Raw genomic sequence first — 18,562 nt, 5'->3', positions numbered from 1 at the left:
AAACGTGATTAACTTGGTGTTCGGTCTCACACAACTGATGTCAAGACTCTCAGGTGAAAGGACAGCCAGTGTAGCTGCTGACTTCTTAAGTATGAACATAACACCAATAAACAGCCATAAGGACATGCTGGAGAAGTACCGACATTCCCACTTATGTCGCTTGTCCTTTTGTTGGGCGCTACTTTCCTTAGGCGGAAGGACACGACCCAGGAGTCGGTTATGCGGAATGGATTGTATAGAGTGGGCGGAGTAATACGACGTTGCCCCTCAGTTCGAAGAGAGGCAAGAAAAGTTTTCAAAAGTTCCTAGAGGTGTTTGAAGAAGCACTGCTGCCCGTCCGAGCAGCGGAGAATCCCTATTGGATCTATTTTAAAACACCATTTTATGTTTTCAGTTAATGTGAAAAGATTTTAAATCTACTTTATGACGCTACGTATCGAGGTTTCTGGGATCTTTTATCTGTTCGTTTTTTGAAGGATGTATTATTGAAAACCCTTCTGAAGAAGAGTTGGAACAAGAAATGGGGATTTACAGTATTTGGATATTTTTATCATTTTTATGTGTTGTACAACATATCGATGGTAAGAAAACATTTACCCAGATTAACGTTTCTTTAATTTTGGTAATATGGACTGTGGAATTGCACGCGCAGCTGCGTCCTTGCAACTAAACAAAATGACTGTGAGAAAATTGTCACTAGAAACTTTATGTTGGCTGTAGGAATTTGTGTGTTAGCGACTCCTTCCTTGATTCAGGCTGGTAAGATTAATCAAAACATAGGCTAGACATACTTATTCTCTGGTAGTCTATGAAAGTGAAATGTTTAGCTGAATGTTTTAAAGTCGCTTTGGAGGAGACGAAATAGGCCTAGCCAATAAAGACTAAATTATTTAAGGGTCTCATTCAACAACACTGCCTGAAGTGTCTTGTGCATTTTTTATATATATATATATATATATATATATACGTTGATTATTTTGTGTGTCGATGACTCCGATTTACATCTCGTCTTAAGCGTTGGCAATATTTTTTGAGGGATGCTCTTTGAAGCCTGCATCTAGCTTACATGTGCTGCAAGTTGAGAGACCATCTTCAGGCTAAAATGTGCCAAAATTGCATGTAGGTTACAAACACAGACGGACCATTCTTTGTTTATTAGAATGACTGGTGTGATGAGTTGTTAACATGTGTGGCGTTACCTACAAGGGAACTGCATTGTCTGCAGATGCTCTCCATTGTGAATCGCTTTTTCCTTGTCCACAAGATTTGGGCTCACTACTCCGTTGTTTTAAATGGGTCTGGGCATGTGCGTGATTATGAACGGCGGGGCCGTGAGAACAGGACTAGCTGCTGAACAGCGCTGTGACTGCAATCGCAGGGAAGCAACAGATGAAATGGGCAACAAGTTGCATTCAGCCTAGAGAAGAGATGTTACAATCTGACAGTATTGAAGCTGTTTTGCGTGGGCTATCTAGTTTTTAGTGACACGGGGCCTAAATAGTTTAGTTCATGGTTTTTTTTTTTTTTTCAATTTAGAGGCTGCTGGTTGCTTGTGTCAGAGCAACACTGATGAGCTCCGGCGTTACCCCCTACGTTTACGAACAAAGAGCTATTAACATTTTCATCAGATTGGGGGATGGGCTAATGATTGCGATAATATCAATAGACGAACATAGGCCCCGCACCTACGACGCAGGTGCAAGGTGCAAAGGTTTTTTTTTATTCATTTGTTATTTTAGTAAGTATGTTGTGTTTAGTAAGCATACTGAGTTCAAATGAAGACAACGTAGGCCTACTTTATTCATTTAACAGAATATAACGTTAAAATGCACTAAGATCAACTTCATTTTGGCCTTAATTTGGTCACTCAGGCCTACTAATTTTCGAATTAGTTAGTTAGCTCTAAACACGTTTATCCAATTAAATTATTAAAAACTGCAAGTAGGCTAATGGCAGGGATTTTGGTGGTACATTTAATTGAAACCCTATTCCCATATCAGCGAATCAAGAATCTGTGTGAAAGAATTTGAATCCTATCTCATTTCCATGTGTACACCCATCACAGCATGCATCTACACTCTTGCTGATAAGGTATTATCTTCGCTAGCTGAAAAGTAAACACGAGCTTACCCCAGAGTGCCGGCGGTGATGTGAAAATGCCTTCAAAGAAGCGGGAAAGGTGGGAAGGTTCATCTCCATAAAATGATGGAGTTTGAACGATCGAGGTGCAAGGCATTTTGTCTGTCATTACCGCAACTCATCTTTTTTGACTCTTACAACACTGAATGTCCCCACCGCTTTTTAGAGTAGGAGCCTAGGCCCAAACTCGATATTAGCAATTCCCTGTCACACACACAAACTTCACAAAAATGTTTAATACACTCTACACATTACAGTGGTAAAACTATATGCTTTGTAATATATTAAATATCTAAAAAGGTGACTTAAGTAGTTTCTTGTGGAAGTAGGGCTACCTCATTCAGATTCTTCACACAATGTCCTCTGCCTTCCAACAGGTCTCCGCTGTGTGGACTCATACAGACCCTGTGAGAATGGAGGAATATGTTCAAACTCAAAATGCATGTAAGTTTCGTGCTGTTTTTTTTTTTTATCTTTCTACAATACAAGGTTTTTACAATGAGCTCTGATTTTGTACTAGGTCTTAAATATTTCTGTGTTGATTTGCCCCCTCACTTTCTCCTGTACATGGTTTTATCCCATTCCATGCTTTAGCTTATTGTTTGGATAAAGAGACTCTCTTTAGAAAGTGATGGTTAATTTTGTTCGCAATGATCTTGTGTATCAGGGCAATTGTTCAGCCTTGGTAACTAGTGGCAGATTGAGTACATGGATACACTTGCAGCTGCGCAGCCCCAGAGAAAGGGATTGGAATTTGGCCAAACAAAAGGGAACGGTTATCACTCTTCTCTGCATCTTCAGAGGGCAAACACACACCACTCTGAGCTTTGCATGAAAGTGTCTCAACTATATGGCAGCAAAAGGCTTTTCCCATTGTGTGTGTGTGTGTGTGTGTGTAAGAGTGAGAGAGAGATTTTACTGCAATGTTTCAGCACGGTGACCAAAAAAATAAAAAGAAATCAGAGTCAGGCCATGACTCGTACAGGCTGCATGACACACCATCCACTTGCACCTGTCTGGAGGAATTGAGAAACATAAATTACTGGCTTAGAGAGTATCCCGTGGTGTGAGTGTGTGCTTTCTCTTGAGTCCTGTGCAGTGTGTCTCATTAGTTTTTGCCCCCCCCCCCAGCCCAGCCACTCTTCTCCTCGGTGTGTGGATTCTAATGCAAAGTGATTGTTATCACATGAAAGCCCTTGGGCTGTTGTTTTTAGTTTCCCGCCTGATTTGGAAATTTGTGTGTGTTCCCAAACCCCTCATTCAGGCTGGTTAGTTTTCTTTTTCCATTAGGAAAAGCTACGTGGGAAACACACTCTGCTGATAAGTCCATCACGGTCCAGGGCTATTAGGCTTCTTTTGCACTAACTAAAGACCGTACATTAACCCAATTGAAATGGAAGCTATACCTCCCCTGGCAAATGGGTAGAACTTTGAGAAGACAAAGAGGGAGGATTCTCTGGGTTTCTCTTTGTGATTTTTCTGTGGCTGGCTTGCCACCTCGGGCCCTTTCTACAGTAACTTTTATTACTTTATGGCTTGTGACCACTCCCTAGCCCTCAGTGAGGAGGTCGCAGCCTGGCGAAAGATTGTGCACGGTACACCCTTTGACATGGGAAAAATACCTTCACAGCCAGCAGAGCAGTTTGTCTCACCTCCCACAAAACGATTCTTGTGTTTTATGTGGTCAAAAGAAATGCCTTGGCTTACTCCTAATTATTGTTCCCTTTTTTCTTCTTTATTCACCATTTTGAATTTCATTGCCTGAGGTGTGCTTTTTCACATGTTCGCCAGGTAATGATAGTCCATTGTTGTCAAAACTACAAGGCTCGTTTAGTGCTGTATCTAAAGTATAGTGTTGTTCCCATACCAATGAGGGTTGTTCATACATTTCACCCCTTATATCCTTAAAGAAGGAGTAGCATAGTGTACTGAATAGAATTGAAGCAAATTTCAATTCGTCATAATTCACAAAATACTGGAAAAAAAACAGTTGTACATGAACGTAGAAGTCCAGGGTGCCTGTACATATGAAATGGGGGAGATTTAATTTATTCAGACTGTGCTAGCAATGCTAAAGGAAGAAGAAACTCACTCAACCATTTGAAGTTGGAAGTGATTGGGTCTGAAGATATAGGTTGTGTGTCAGTACAGAGAGCACGCATGACTATGTTGTCCAATCATTACCCAGGCACATCAGGGTGCGTGGCGTTCAGGCAGCAGGTGGGTGAATGTGTAATAGCCTTTACAGCCCTGCGTTGTTCGCTCATTTACTATCCTTTGTCCGAGTTTGCCTCAGTCCTTTCGTTTTTCGCCAGTGACCTCTAAATCAGAGCATTCTGTCCATTCTCTCTCCTAATTTTCCTACATGTAAGGGCCAGTGGTTAGTCTTTCAGCCATTCTGTGTGTATATAACAAAGGGGCGTGGAGGACTTTTTGAAATGGCCCTATTTGAAATTGCCCTCTTGGTTCAATGCCAACAACAAATGACGCTTCTTTAGAGGAAAGCGAGGATTTCTTCCCAAATGGGGGACTATAAAATGTCATACCACACAAGGTGGTAACCGTGCCATTGAAGAGTGGCTCAGGAACCAGAGTGGTCAGACCAGTCTTGTGCGGTAGGAGGTCGGGGCGACCCTGCTCAATCCCACCCCCACCTCCCCCTCACTCGCTTCCCTCCCTCCCCTCGGGATACCAACGTAACCAGAGATCCAAAACAGCAGAAAAGGGCCTTTATTCTCCCCAGATACCTCCCTGTAACAAGGCACCACTGGGACAGAGAACCGAGAGAAGGGGGAAAGAGAGAGAGGGCAGGAACAGAAAGGGTAGCAGAGGGGAGGAACAGAACAAGAGGGAAAAGAGCCAGTAGAGAAATCCAGTAGCGCGCTGGCAGGTAACTGCACCAAAAGGGGGCCCACGCCGAACAGGTGCATGTTACTAATAAACACCAATATAGGTTTCCGCCTCGTCTTTATTAGTGCGATTCTCAGAGGACAACCTTTAGGCTGTTAACGCTCCACCTGTTCAACATGAGTCTCTCTCTCTCTCTCTCTTCCTCTGTGTGTGTGTGTGTGTGTGTGTGTGTGTGTGTGCTTTCTCCTGTTGTTTTTCCTTATTGGATGAGAGCCAGGTGATGGCGGATAGGTTGAGCAATGACTTTACACTTTCTTCCTTCCTTGAAGTGTGAAAGCTCTCCGGTATCGGTAATATAATTTAAGCGTGGCCCCTGGTCTCTGTCTGTCCTAGATATACCCGTATCTGTTGGCAAACACACAACACCATACCTCTACTTACCCTGAGTTGGTGGGGGAAGTTTGTGTGGGGGTTGGGGGAGGAGAGACTGAAGACAAAAAAAAAAACCCTGCTCCTATCTGTTCTCAGATTTCCCCCCCTGCTCACCTGTGAGGACTTCAGCTGTGATCAGTCCTGAGTGGGGGTCTGAGGCTGCTGTGTAGCTGTTAGAAGATTACAGGGGTAATCCTTCAGAGGCCTGCTCCCCTCAGCGAGCCCATTCAAGGGAACCATATTGAACCGTTGTAAAAGAAGGGGGGAGAATGCAAGGGACCCGCGAGGACTCTTCAGTCTGATTGCCGCAATCTAATTGCAACACACAGGGTGGTTTTGCAATGCTTTACCTGCAAGGATTGATTTGAGGTGTGTGTGTGTAAAGGATGAGGTGTTGGTGTCCACCTGACTTCTTCTCTGAAAGAGTTAAAACCACCTGTTGTGTGTTGGGGAACACGAGAGTACGGGCCGCAGGGCATATGTTGCAGTGGCATTGTTCTCTTGTGAAGACGCCATGGAGTGACGTGTGCACTTGTAGGATAAGAGTGTGTGTGTGTGTGGGGTGGGGGGGGGGGGGTTGCTGGTCTCGGATGAAAAGTCAGGAAGTCTGGTTAAAGTGTAGCAGGGCCCCTGGGCTTGTCCCGTCTCCTATCTGCTGAGTGTGCAAGGCCAGTCCCTGTGTCCCTAAGCGCTCACTGAACACAGAACATGCCGGCCATGGAGGAAAGATAATTAGGCAGATTGAGAGGGTGTCATTCAGAAAGGATCCAGCTGGAAGAATCAGGGGTTTTCAAGGGGAGGTGGGGGGGGGGGGGTTAGGGATTCTTTGCTAGGGGGGTTGGGGCCTGGGGTGGTGTGGGTGGGGGAGGCTGGGGCTGTGGTGTGGGGGACAGCTGGTGGATGTTGTGATGGTAATCCAGTGAAGTCACAGCCTCACAATGGAGGAGTGGAGGGCCAGGTGCTGCCATTGAGCTGCCTGCGGGCCCCATGCAGAGACAGACAGGCTCGTGGAGGAATGGAGCCGGCAGCCTGCGGGCCCCCAGCCCTGCACATGCTCACACGAGGCAAGAGGAGGACGCGAGGAGCCTTTGGGACCTTTGTCTTCTGCGTCATGCTCGTCCAGGCAGAGGACCCAAGACTTTCTTTGCTCTTTCTGTCCTCACTCACCAATTCATAAGAACAGTCAGCCTCTCCTGTTTTGAGAGAGATATAGTATGTGTGTGTGTGTGTGTGTGTGTGTGTGTGTGTGTGTGTGTGTGTGTGTGTGTGTGTGTGTGTGTGTGTGTGTGTGGTGTAGACATATAGCCACTCTTTGTTTGTATGTATGTGCATGTGCTTATGGGCACACATACATGAGGGACTAGATACAGGGTGTCTCTGTGTTCTGAATAGCATCGTCTTGACCCCCAGTGGCAGAGTGAGCCTGTAAATTGTAAGTGTTGTGTTTTAATGACCCATGGAGACTGCCTGCTTCTTAGCGGAATGATGGATGGAGTCAGCGAGCTCTGTGTTCTGTTATGAGCGGCCACTCCAAAGCCAGTAAACTTCTTGAGCGCGTCTGTTATGGTTTACACTTAACGGCCCAGAGAGAGAGAGCGCCTCAGTCTGATTAGCATTGCGTGCGTTTTCGAGCCCCTGTGTGCGTGTAAGGAACATGCCAAACGGGGCCGTGGATTTAGAGTGCGGGTCCTGGAGCTGTGCTTTCTCCTGTCTCTTGTGGTACTTGAGCAAGTGGATTAGTCAGGAATGCTTCGTAAGGCCCCCCCCCCCCCACCACCCCCTCTACTCCCCTCCTCTGTCTCTATCGCAGTCACTGCATTGTTGCTCACCTCCAGCTCAGCTCATCCAGACAGTCATCTGAGGAATGCCCCAGACAATGCTCTCAACCGGGGCCAATTTTAAACGGGGTGGGGGGTGGTAGTGGTTGTGGAGCGGGGTATGTGTGGATAGTAGGGGAGGGGGGGGGCAACTGGAATGTCTGGACTCATTCGCAGGGAAGTGCCAGTCTCTGGTCATAAGCTAACGTCCATTCAGGAGTGATGGTTCACGGCTGTCTGCTTGACCGACAGATTAAGCTGTCTGACATTTGGGACCAGGGAGCCGGCCCTGCTTCCATGAAGTCTCTGAGTGCCTGTTTTTTTTTTTTTTTTTTTTTTTTTTTAAAAGAGTAGCCATATTTTGTTTTCTTATTAAGTGAGGGGGACAGTGGCTGTAGCCCGGGGGTCTGTCAGATCGGGAGCTGGTCGCCGTGGTTCTCAGGCCCTATCGGAGGAAGTGGTGACTCCTGACCTCGCTCTTTTCACTCACTTCCTGTATGTCAGACCCCCTCAAGAAAGCTTATGATCGGGCTGCCTTTCTCACATCTCTCTAACTCACTCACTCACTCACTCTCACACTGTGTTCATTGGGTCACATTACAGCAACAGTGCTACTGTCCTCGGTGTCACAACTCTACATCACTGGATAATTGACTTCAGTCAGCCTCAGCATGCAGAGTGAGTCTCGGATGATAAACAGTCCTGGTCCTATTCATGTTCATTGCACCACCCTTTAAGAGACAGAGACAGAAGTCATCACTCGAATGTAAAACGCTCTTGCTCTTGTCTCTTTCAGGCCCCCTTTCTCAATTCACTGTGCTTTTCTCATTAAACACAGAGTACAGAGCTGTTAAGAAGCAGAGCTGAGTGAAATGGAGAATTTTCACAGCGAGGCTTGTGTTTGTTTTGGTGTTTAGCTCATGTTTGAGCAGATACGATGAGCAGGGCCTTCCTTCCCTTGTCTTCAGCTGTTTGGTGGTTTATTGGTGACTGTGGTAAAGATAGCGGACATTCTTTGGCCTTTCTCCTTGCATTCTCCCCACAGCTTATCGGAGCGTCTCCGTTCTTCTGCACTCTGGTCGCAGCTTTAGAGGCTCATATAAAAAAAAAAAAAAACGTTTCACAACTCGTAAGACAGACGGGCTCTTTCTTCAGGGTGTTCAACCATTAAAAATGTTGTTAAGGATTCCGCTTGAGCCATTTGCTTGCTTTGATCCCCATTACTATGGTGACAGTTTTAACCTAAAAGAGATCTTTGACATAAACCCAGCTGAGGACATTTACAATGTTCCAAGTGACCGTATCGTATGTCAGTGGGTTTTTTTTGTTAGCACAGATCCTCCACCCAAAAAAGGAATATGTCAGATGTTTTTTTCCCCCTGACTTTGTACTCATCAAAGTCAACCGTGTGTATTCATTACTCCTGTCAACACGCCGTATGTCACTGTGAGTCCTTGGGTTCATGTTTACCCCCATGCCACATAATTGGAGAAATAAAAAATCCCACACTTCAATTACTGCTTTCAAGCATGACATTTAAAATGTCATTATGCATGGCAGGTTTTTTTGCTCTCCACATTTCATTCCTACAGGCTAACAGACCATCTCTATCTGACATTTCTATTTGTAGGGATTCATACGTCCTGCACATATACGTTTAGCTGACCCCATGTAACGTCCTGCACATATACGTTTAGCTGACCCCATGCAATTGCTGAAACAAAGCCGAGTGGTAGAATGAGTCAGGGTCCTTTGTGAGTGAAGTCACCATTTCTTCCATGAGCTTCCCAGAGGCCTGGATCAGTTTAGGTATTGGGGTGGGGTTTTGTGGTGAAGCTTACTTGAGGAACGTCTTGGAAGTCCTGAGCTTTGGGAAACATGCGATGTGGGTTCTGGTCAACTGTTTTGAAATACCAGACATTCCTCTTTTTTCCCTCTCCCCCCTTAATATTGACCGTTTGAATAATGTTTTGCAGGAGAGTACATGTATGTAAAAATAGACTTCTTGCCAAGCTGTTGAGTTTCACCAAAGTGTTTTTTGTTTTGCTCCGTTTGACATGATGAAGTATCTGTTAACCACCTTTGTGTTCAGTAGTCAGTGTTTCAAGCTTTAGCTTTTTGCGCAGAGCACAAGGGAATACCGGTATTCTTATTTCTTCAGGAAAGAGTTGCACCACACCCCTGGCCAGTGTCTGAACGTGGAGATAACTCCAGAATGAGGGTAAGCCTGACTGCAAGGAGACCACAGAGCTCGGAGATGGTCTTTTTCCATGAACCACAATTTTCCCTTTTGCTCCTTTCCAGAGGAGGTGACCACTGCTCGTAATGGTCACATTGTTAATATTCATGCCAGAGGGGAGAACAAGAACCTTCCCTCTCTATAGAGTTCAGTGGCTCCATTGTCTGTCAAAAGTCTGTCCTCAACAGCTAAACTCTAAACACGGGGAGAATTTTAAAGACTTCTTCAGGCTCTTTTAGAACATTCTGAGCTATATGCTTCCCAGGGAAAGCTGTTGGTTGAGTATTTTTTTTCCACCTTTCTTGAGGAGATGATTATCTGAAACTGTCCTCACAGAACCCTGTGTTGTATGCATACCTCCCCCCTTTTCCCAAACGTACTCACTTGCTCACCAGCCATGGGTTACTGTTGCCAGGCTACAGACAAGGCCTGTTGGTCCGTGTAAGCAAAGGCCTGAGAGCCGGGCTGTTTGGGTCACCGTCCCAACCCCCCACCCTCACCTCCCCCTCCCCCTCCTCCTCCTTCTCCTCCTCTTCGCAGAGCCTCCCTCACACAAAGGGCTTCTGACTACTTTAGCTCTTTTATTTGGGCCACAAAACACTCCCCTACCCCCACTTTGGTAGCTCTCTGAGAAAAGGGAGAGAGGAAGGGGGGTTGGAGGAGAGGAGAGGAGAGGAACAGAGAGGTGGGAGGGAAGGGGTTTGGGGTGGTGGTGTTGGTGGTGTATGGGAGACGGTGGGTGTAGGCTCTTGTTGGCAGTGTGGTGTCGGTATGAACTCTCACAATAGGCATGGAGTCGGGTTCTCCTTGTGTGTATTTTTTGGTGTGTGTGTGTGTGTGTGTGTGTGCTGTGCACAGTACAGCAAAGTGAGGTGGGTTAGTCTCTGAACATGCCTCGACTGCCTCTGAATGAGCCCTGATGGGCATCTTTTCACCCACGTTTAGCTACACGGCAGAAAGAGAAAAACGTTTTTGCTCCAACTGACCTGAATGGTTGGTGACCCTACAAAAGAATTGAGTGAGTTGGAGGGTAAAATAGAAGAGAGGGGAAAAAAACACAGAGCGCTTCCTGTGACACAAAGTGAAATGTCTGCCCGGAGGAATTTGGTGTCTTTGTGTCTGGCCTCAGGGGCTTGTGGGACCAGGGTGCCTGCGGAGTTTGGGAGGGGGTGGGGCAGTCTCATGCCCGCTGCCTTATGGACCATGACTGACCGGATTGAAGCATGTTGTCGCAGAGGGGCGGTGTGTTTTCGCTCCGGGTCCACAGGTGATGTGACCCCTGTCCTGTGGTAGGATGCCTCTGCTGGTATTGTCCCAAGATGGGGCCGGTGTCTCGTTACCTGCCACGGTTGACCCCCGGAGCAGGAAAAGTGGCGTCGGATTACGACAGTGGCGCGGAGGTGCTGAGATTCACACACATAAATCATGGAGGGCAGCATCTCCGGAACCTTGAGCGTGTGTGTGTGTGTGTGTGTGTGTACATAGAACCACTCCATCATCTAGGCGCCATGGTCTCATTCATCTCTGACAACGGCCTTAACGCAGACCATGTGTTGGTGTGTGATATCAATAAAATGACTAAATGCCAGAGCTGATTTTCTTTCTGTCCGAGAGAGAGAGAGAGAGAGAGAGAGAGAGTGAGTTTTATTTCGACTGTCCTTCTGTCTCACCTCCTTCTCTTGTAGCTCATTCTCAGGAGAGTCCCACCTGTTGTGGCGGCTCTCATGCTTCTGCCAGCACTTCCCCTCGAAGGGTGCGTGTAAGTCTTCCCATGTGCTGGTTGCAGTGTTGCTGTGTGTGTGTGTGTGTGTGTGTGTGTGTATAGTTGGTTCCTGTGTGCATGGGCTTGATTTAAGGGCTTATCAGCCTTGCTTTTGTTTTGACACTATTGACTTTCTTCTCACTCACCTCTTTAATTGAAGCTGTATTGTGTGTGTGTGTGTGTGTGTGTGTGTGTGTGTGTGTGTGTGTGTGTGTTTGGCCAATTTGCTGCTAACCCATATCCACTGACAAATCAAATATTATCATAGTAGGTGTGTTAGTTTGCATTTGTGTTTAAGTGTGTGTGTTTATGTGCAGAGGGTGTGTGCGGTAGCATGCATGAGTGTGTTCTGCTATGTATGGGAACTCTTTCCTCTCCCGGTTTTCAGGTGTGCCCAGCTTGTGTGTGCACGTCTGTGTGTTTGTGCTTCGAATAAGAGCTCCGCATCACAGCTCATCCTCAGGGGCAGAAAGGGCCCATTGTTTTTGCGCGGCATTCCCCTGCCAGAGGCAGACCAGTGCGCCAAAGGGGCAGACGGACTGAGTCTCTCGCACTGACCGATGTGGACAGATGTGTGGCTGGCCTGGAGCCTGCAGCTGTCGTGGCCCTTCAGCTGCCCTGATGTGACGTGCGGAGGATTAAGCGCTCTGTCCTGTCCTGGGGCCCTCCGACCACTCACGGCTTCCTCCTCCGACTCTTCCTTCCTCTCCTTGGAGACCCACCAGAGGCTTTGGATGGGGTGGTGGAGGGTGGAGGAAGGGGATTTCACAACACCCCACACCTGCCCCCAGTAGAAACATGTGCCACCCCCCAAACACACATACATTCACATACACCTCCATACTCATAATCGGATGCACAAACAAGCAGGTGGAGATGGGCGGTGCACTGATGTGGCGTGGGAGCGTGACCTCCTCCAGCTGAGTTATCTCTGGACGATAGCGCCCGCGGCCTTGCCACTCACGAGTGCCATGCTGGACACAGCCAAGGCCCAGACAAAAGAATGTGTGTTTTGGCTGCTGCGCTCGATGTGTGTGAGGACGAATTGTATGTGCTGCTTCAACACACACACACACACACACACACACACACACAGACAGATACCTACACTGACAGGCATGGTCACACTGAAACACGTAGACACATTGTAGCATTGGGTGTGTGGAGCTACCAGCAGCAGCTTCAGGCTTCCACACCCTCCGTGTTTCCGGTTTGGGATGGGACAGAAATCCCAAATCTCAATCCTCCAGAGGCTTTCCCACAGAGTCCCCACCAGACTCTTTTCCCTTTCCAATTACTCTCAACTGCCACACTTAAAACATTAAGAGTTCCCAGAAGTGGCAGTAGTTAACTTAAGAAGCTATTGGAAGTTTTGACTGCTTTGGTTGCTCTCTCCCATACTCACTCATCACATCTGGTACACACACACACACACACACACACACACAAAGGCTATATCCCTAACACAGCTGTAAGTTATTGTCCATCTCCTGTTGTAAATATCTTCAGTGGAGAACAACTGCCCCCTTCTGCTTTTTTAAATGTCCGCCGATATGCAGAATGGACACATTGCTAGTCGCCCCCCAAGTGCGTGTCGCACGGAACATTCTGAGGCCGATCCCTCCCCTTCCCTTTTCTTTATGCCACAGAGAGGAGTGTCATATTTTTTTTTGGTGACAACCCGAGATTCCAGACATAGTTAATTTGCCTCTAAATAAACCCAGCCAAGCCATGACCAATAGCCAAGGGTAGGGGGCGATTGGTGGGGTGGCAGGCTTGCTCGCTCGTCTGTGAGGTTGCCAGGACAACGCCGAACTGGGATTGGGCGAGAGTTAGCGGGTGTTTTCAGAGCAGGAGACGAGGGATTACAGGAAATATGACATGACATTCTCTCCTTTTTCTTCTCTGACATTCTCTCACACACACACACACACACACACACACTGTTTTTTGTCTCTCTTTCTTTCTCTCACACAGTTACTTGTGTTACTCTCTCTCTCTTGACTACCCTCTCCCAAATACCCATACATGCTCACACACGCACACACACACACACACTCATCCACTTATGCATACCCACACATACCCCCAACTCTTAACAGACAGGCTGGGCTGACCCTCTCTCCTCCTCTCCTCTCTCCTCCTCTCCTCTCCTCTCTGCTGTGCTGTGCGCTGGCTGACTGACATTATCATGACAATCAGACTGCTGCCCTCTGCCCCCTGACCCCTCAGCGTGTGAGGGAGGGAGGGAGGGGAGGAGGGGAGGGGGGAAGCGAGGGGGATCAGTGGGAACGGCAGGCTTCTGCTTCCCGGCCCTGGCCTGCTCTCCCAGGCCAGAGCAGTAGCCGTGGTAACTGAACACAGCACCTCCCCCTCCCCCTCCTCCTCCTCCTAGCATTTCTCTGCACAGCGCTATTGCGCTAGCCACTCTTTCCTGTGGCTGTGTGAGGTGTTTTTTTTATGCTCCCTCTCTTTTGCTCACACACACACACACACTTTCTCTCTCTCTCTCTCTCATTCTCATTCTTCTTTTTGGCACCAAGTCTGAGCCCAGGAATGAAGACCCAGTAGCTGGGGCCAGCCAGAGAATGCAGCTGGGGTGGCAGGCAGGTGTACTACGCGCCCCAAGAGACAGGTCATCCTATCAGTATCAACAGTTTAGTTTTGCTCAGTAGTCATTCCGAAAGTATGCTAACAGGGATCCGAGAGAGAGCGTGGGGGAAAGATGGCTCCGGCTTGTGTTTGGGGAAATCCGCAGCTGTTTGCGCACACAGACAAACACTCCCACTCCCACTCTCTGTGCTTTGGGCGATAGTCTAGTCAAACTCTTTTTTTTCTAGTTTTTTGTTCCATTTTTCCTCTCCTTTTCTCTCTCCTCCTGTCCCATCCCCCTGTTTTCCAGTGCTGCCTGCGCAGTCTGCTGGACATTGTTGTGGGTCTGCCTGCGCAGTCTGCTGGACATTCTTGTGGGTCTGCCTGCGTTAGCCAGAGAGGGGGCCTCGTGGTTCACTCGTCTGCCCATTGTCTTGTTGGGCTGAGTAGGAGGAGGAGGGGTGGGGGGGGGAATACCAGCACCCCAGAACAGTGCTGTTCCTATGGAGCAGAGCAACAGGGGAGCATCGTGCATAGGATGGAGGAGGTGTCCCATTAGCCTGTTCTGCAGGGCTCTCACACAGCGAGAGGTTTGGCCCCTCTCTCTCATCTCTCATTGGCCTCGGGGTCAGGGAGAAATACCATCAGATTGCGTCCGAGGGAGGAGGAGGCAAAAAGAGAAGCAGGACAAAGGATAGATGAGATAGCAGAGTGTAAGAAAAGAGGGAGAAAGATAGAGGAAGAGAGACAGAGCAAGCGAGAGAGAGAGATGTAAAAAGAAAAGAGGGGGGGTGGCCATCCTGAAAAGAGGAAAAGCCATTGTTGTCTCTGTCCAGGGGTTGTTTTACAGTGAAGAAAGGAGTGAGGGCCTCGGAGGGGAACAGTCATCACAGGCCCCCTGTCATCGGCTTCAAACGGGCCCCGTTTGATGTCCGAGCCCGTCCTGTGGCAACGCTGCCCCCCCCCCACCCACCCACCCATCCAATCCCGCGTGGGTGTCGGGTTTCGCGGCACACACTGGCCCCCCTCTCCAGGCTGAGAGGATCAGTGGCTGTACCAGCACATGGGACCCCGGGGAGAAAGCAAGAAAGCAGGAGGACATTTTAAAAAAACTCTGTTTGTATGTTATCTAGCCGCTCGCTTTTAGGTCACGCCGAGCCAACTGGCCATACAATGTAGCTCCTTTTGGTCCGAGGACACAAACAGGAAAGGTCCGGCAGTGTATCAAGTTTGTCGCAGCCCAGTTCTCCGATTCGCTCCAATTCTCTGGTCAAATTTGACCACAGTATTTTCTTTAAAATGGGAGATTGTCAGTTGGAAGGGTTTTTTTTTTTTTTTGTAATGTTATTCTGTCTCTGGACTCCCTGCTTCATGAATGAAGTCATGTCTGGGGTCCTCCACTATGATGAACAGTATCTTGCTAAATGATGTGTCTGACGTGTGCATTTTGGTCTCACTGAAAAGAAATGGAGGGAGGAAAGGAGAGGGTGGGAGAACGAGTGCGGAAGAGGAGTAATGTCAGAGGAATGTGAACTGGTGTGGAGAGGGAGACGCAGAGCTTCCCCAGCTGGGAAGTGGAGAGAGAGAGAGGAGGGGTGTGTGTGTGTGTGTGTGTGTGTGTATATGTATGTGTGTCAGTCATTTAAGAGAGGTCTTTCTGAAGACAAGCAGTTGATCGAGTGTGTTGTCGACAAACTGCATCGCCAGAGACGAATGAAGCGCAGCAATGATATCCATGTCCAAATTGTGGTGGATACTTTTCACTGCTGGCCAAGACAAAGAGGGTCTGGACAACCCCACCCTCCTTCACACCCACCCACTGCCCATGGTCGTGCCAGAGAGCCCAGGCAGGGAGCGTCAGTCCGAGCGCCAGCACGCGAGGCCACTGCCAGATCGACTGTTGGGGGAGGAAGGGTGGGCGCCAGAAAATGGAGGGGATTTTGCCTCTTTTTTTTTTTTATTTTTTTTTTTATTTTTTAGTGGAGTTGCAGCCGTTTTGCACCGGTCTGTCAAATACCTCAACTCACACAACCCCCGCTCACTGGCTGACAGGCCGGCTAACTCATGTCCCTCTCTTTCTGTGTCCGTCTCTGTCACAGGTGCCGGCCCGGCTACATCGGAAATCTCTGCCAACACCTGGACCCGTGTCACCGCACGCCGTGCCTCAACGGAGCCGTCTGTAAGAGCCAGGTGGCCAACGGCATCCCCCAGTACACCTGTGTGTGCCAGCGAGGATTCCGAGGTACGTGGAGCAAAAAGAAATCTCCAGAATATTCCGAACATTACAGAAAGGTCAGGTAACATCTGCCTGATTAGGCAAGACAAGTTTGTTTATGTAGCGCAGGACTTGCACAAAGTGCTTTACAATTGAACAGAAGAAAAATAGAATAAAACAGTTACTAGGCTATTAAAAGGTTGAAAGATAAAAGGTAAAAGATAACGCAGTCCTGGCTTTCCCCTCTTTACAGGTCAAGACTGCTCCCTGATTGATGCCTGTGCCACCAGCCCCTGTGCCAACGGCGCTCGCTGCGTCAACTGGAACAACCACTACAACTGCTCGTGCCCGCCTGGCTACCAGGGCAAGAACTGCCGCAACGACATCGACGAGTGCCGCAAGCCGGGCAAGTGCCTGAACGGCGGCGTTTGCCAGAACACGCACGGCTCCTACACCTGCCGCTGCCCACCGGGCTACAGTGGGCGCACGTGCGAGATCGTCACCCTGCCCTGCGCACCCTCCCAGTGCCTCAACGGGGGCACATGCCACCAGATCAGCGACCATGCCTATGAGTGTGCCTGTCTGCCAGGTATGGATACACACTCACATGTTTAGCATACACGTACAGTATTCATGTACAAACTTGAATAATGTATAGATATTTAATAGACTGAATGGCTGAATACTATACCTGAATTCAGACACAGATTGGGGTACTCTAATACAAAAAACATGCATGCTCAGAGAAGAGCACACACACTGATGTATTCAGACACAAACACAAACACACACACACACACACACACACACACACACACACACACACACACACACACACACACACACACACAGATAGCTACACACAGATAGCACAAATACACACACATACACACTCATCCTTTCCCACTCCTTCCCATAGCCGTAAACTCCCACCGTGGCACGCTGGGTGCTGGGTTTTCCCAGGCTGAGCACGGTGCTGGAACAATTTAGTCTCCCTCTCCAGGTCAGACCCCCCAGCTTCTATAAATAGCACAGCGTGGGCGGCAAGGAGAGAGTGGGAAAGTTATGGGGGAGAGGAGGAGAGGGGGTGAGAGGGGGAGCGTAAATGAGTGAGTGAAGGGTCAGTCACGGCGCCACAGAAAAAGGAGGAAACTATATGGGCCCTTGAGCTCTTCCCTCGAGGGAGCGGACAGGAAATGTCCCTCGCCGGAGAGGAAGTCATTGAAACTGTGAGAGATTATAAAACAAGCAAACACGGCAGGGGGAGGCGCGTCCCTCTGGAGCCTCCCCGCACTGCCCCCCGCAGCCCAGCGCAGCCCAGCGCAGCTCGGCCCCTGCCACTGTGGGAACGGCCATGAGAACATGTAAACACTCCGACACCCTGCGGCTTCTGGCTGCGCCGCGTTACTACTCTGCACTGCTGGCTTCCCAACGGCTTCCTGACAGACCAGCTGCTTTCTGTAGCCCCCGCAATGCACACATGGCTATGGGAAGGAGCACCCAGCCAGCCCGTGTGTGTGTGTGGCGTATGTTTGGATGAGATCAAGGGGGATATGAAGTCGCTGTTGCTGTTACACTCTCACCTCTTCCTGGATATCTCGCCCTAACGTGTCCTGTCATTGTTGTCTTTCCCACAGGCTTCGAAGGCCACAACTGTGAGACCAACGTGGATGACTGCCCTGGGCACAAATGCATGAATGGGGGTATATGCGTGGACGGGGTCAATACCTACAACTGCCAGTGCCCTCCAGAATGGACAGGTGAGGAAAACCCCTTGTGTCTTTTTAACTCAAGGTTTGCTGATTTCGTGCAATATTGCAACAGCAATGAGTAGCAAACAATACGTTTTGTTTGGTGTGGCTGAAAAGTAAAAGAGAGAGGGATAGATAGATAGATAGATAGATAGATAGATAGATAGATACTTTATTGATCCCCAGGGGAAATTCAAAAAAAGAGAGTGATCCGCACACCATATATAGCTCCCTTGAAAGGTTTTGAGCTCCTGGCTCTTCCTCAGGCTACCAACGAGTGTTTGGTGCGGTTGAAACCTGTTTATGGGCCTAGACTGATGTCTGTCTGTCCATGTCTTTGCAGGCCAGTACTGTGCCGAGGATGTGAACGAGTGCCTGATGCAGCCCAACGCCTGCCACAACGGCGGCACGTGCTTCAACACCATCGGCGGCCACACCTGCGTGTGCGTCAACGGCTGGACCGGCGACGACTGCAGTGAGAACATCGACGACTGTGCCACCGCTGTCTGCTTCAACGGTGCCACATGCCATGATCGCGTTGCCTCCTTCTTCTGCGAGTGCCCAGTGGGCAAGACTGGTATGTCCCGTACGGTCGTCCAGCCAAGACCCGTTATGGTTGCTGCTGTTAGTCATGTTGTCTAGTCGTGGTAAAATGGCTTCTGTTGTGCTGTGTTAATATATATAAAGTAATATAATGTATAATCAACATATTCATATATAATGTGTGTGTGTGTGTGTGTGTGTGTGCGCTGTCAGGTCTCCTGT

General features: G+C 48.6%; 1 protein-coding gene across 1 annotated transcript in view; it reads left to right on the top strand.

Moving 5' to 3' along the window:
- Positions 1–313: 313 nt before the first annotated feature.
- Positions 314–18,562, top strand: part of notch3 (notch receptor 3) — a 38,791-nt gene continuing 20,542 nt past the window's right edge. The window contains 7 exon segments of the mRNA XM_042085540.1: positions 314–581; positions 2,517–2,583; positions 15,931–16,073; positions 16,300–16,635; positions 17,684–17,806; positions 18,141–18,374; positions 18,554–18,562. The exon segment at positions 18,554–18,562 is cut by the window's right edge and continues 147 nt beyond it. Coding sequence (XP_041941474.1) covers positions 521–581; positions 2,517–2,583; positions 15,931–16,073; positions 16,300–16,635; positions 17,684–17,806; positions 18,141–18,374; positions 18,554–18,562 — 973 coding nt within the window. The 5' untranslated portion in view covers positions 314–520.

Source organism: Alosa sapidissima, chromosome 3 (genome assembly GCF_018492685.1).
Source record: "Alosa sapidissima isolate fAloSap1 chromosome 3, fAloSap1.pri, whole genome shotgun sequence".
NCBI classification, from domain to species: Eukaryota; Metazoa; Chordata; class Actinopteri; order Clupeiformes; family Clupeidae; genus Alosa; species Alosa sapidissima.
Note: the sequence above shows the minus strand (reverse complement) of the source record. Positions and strands in the feature narration are given on the sequence as shown.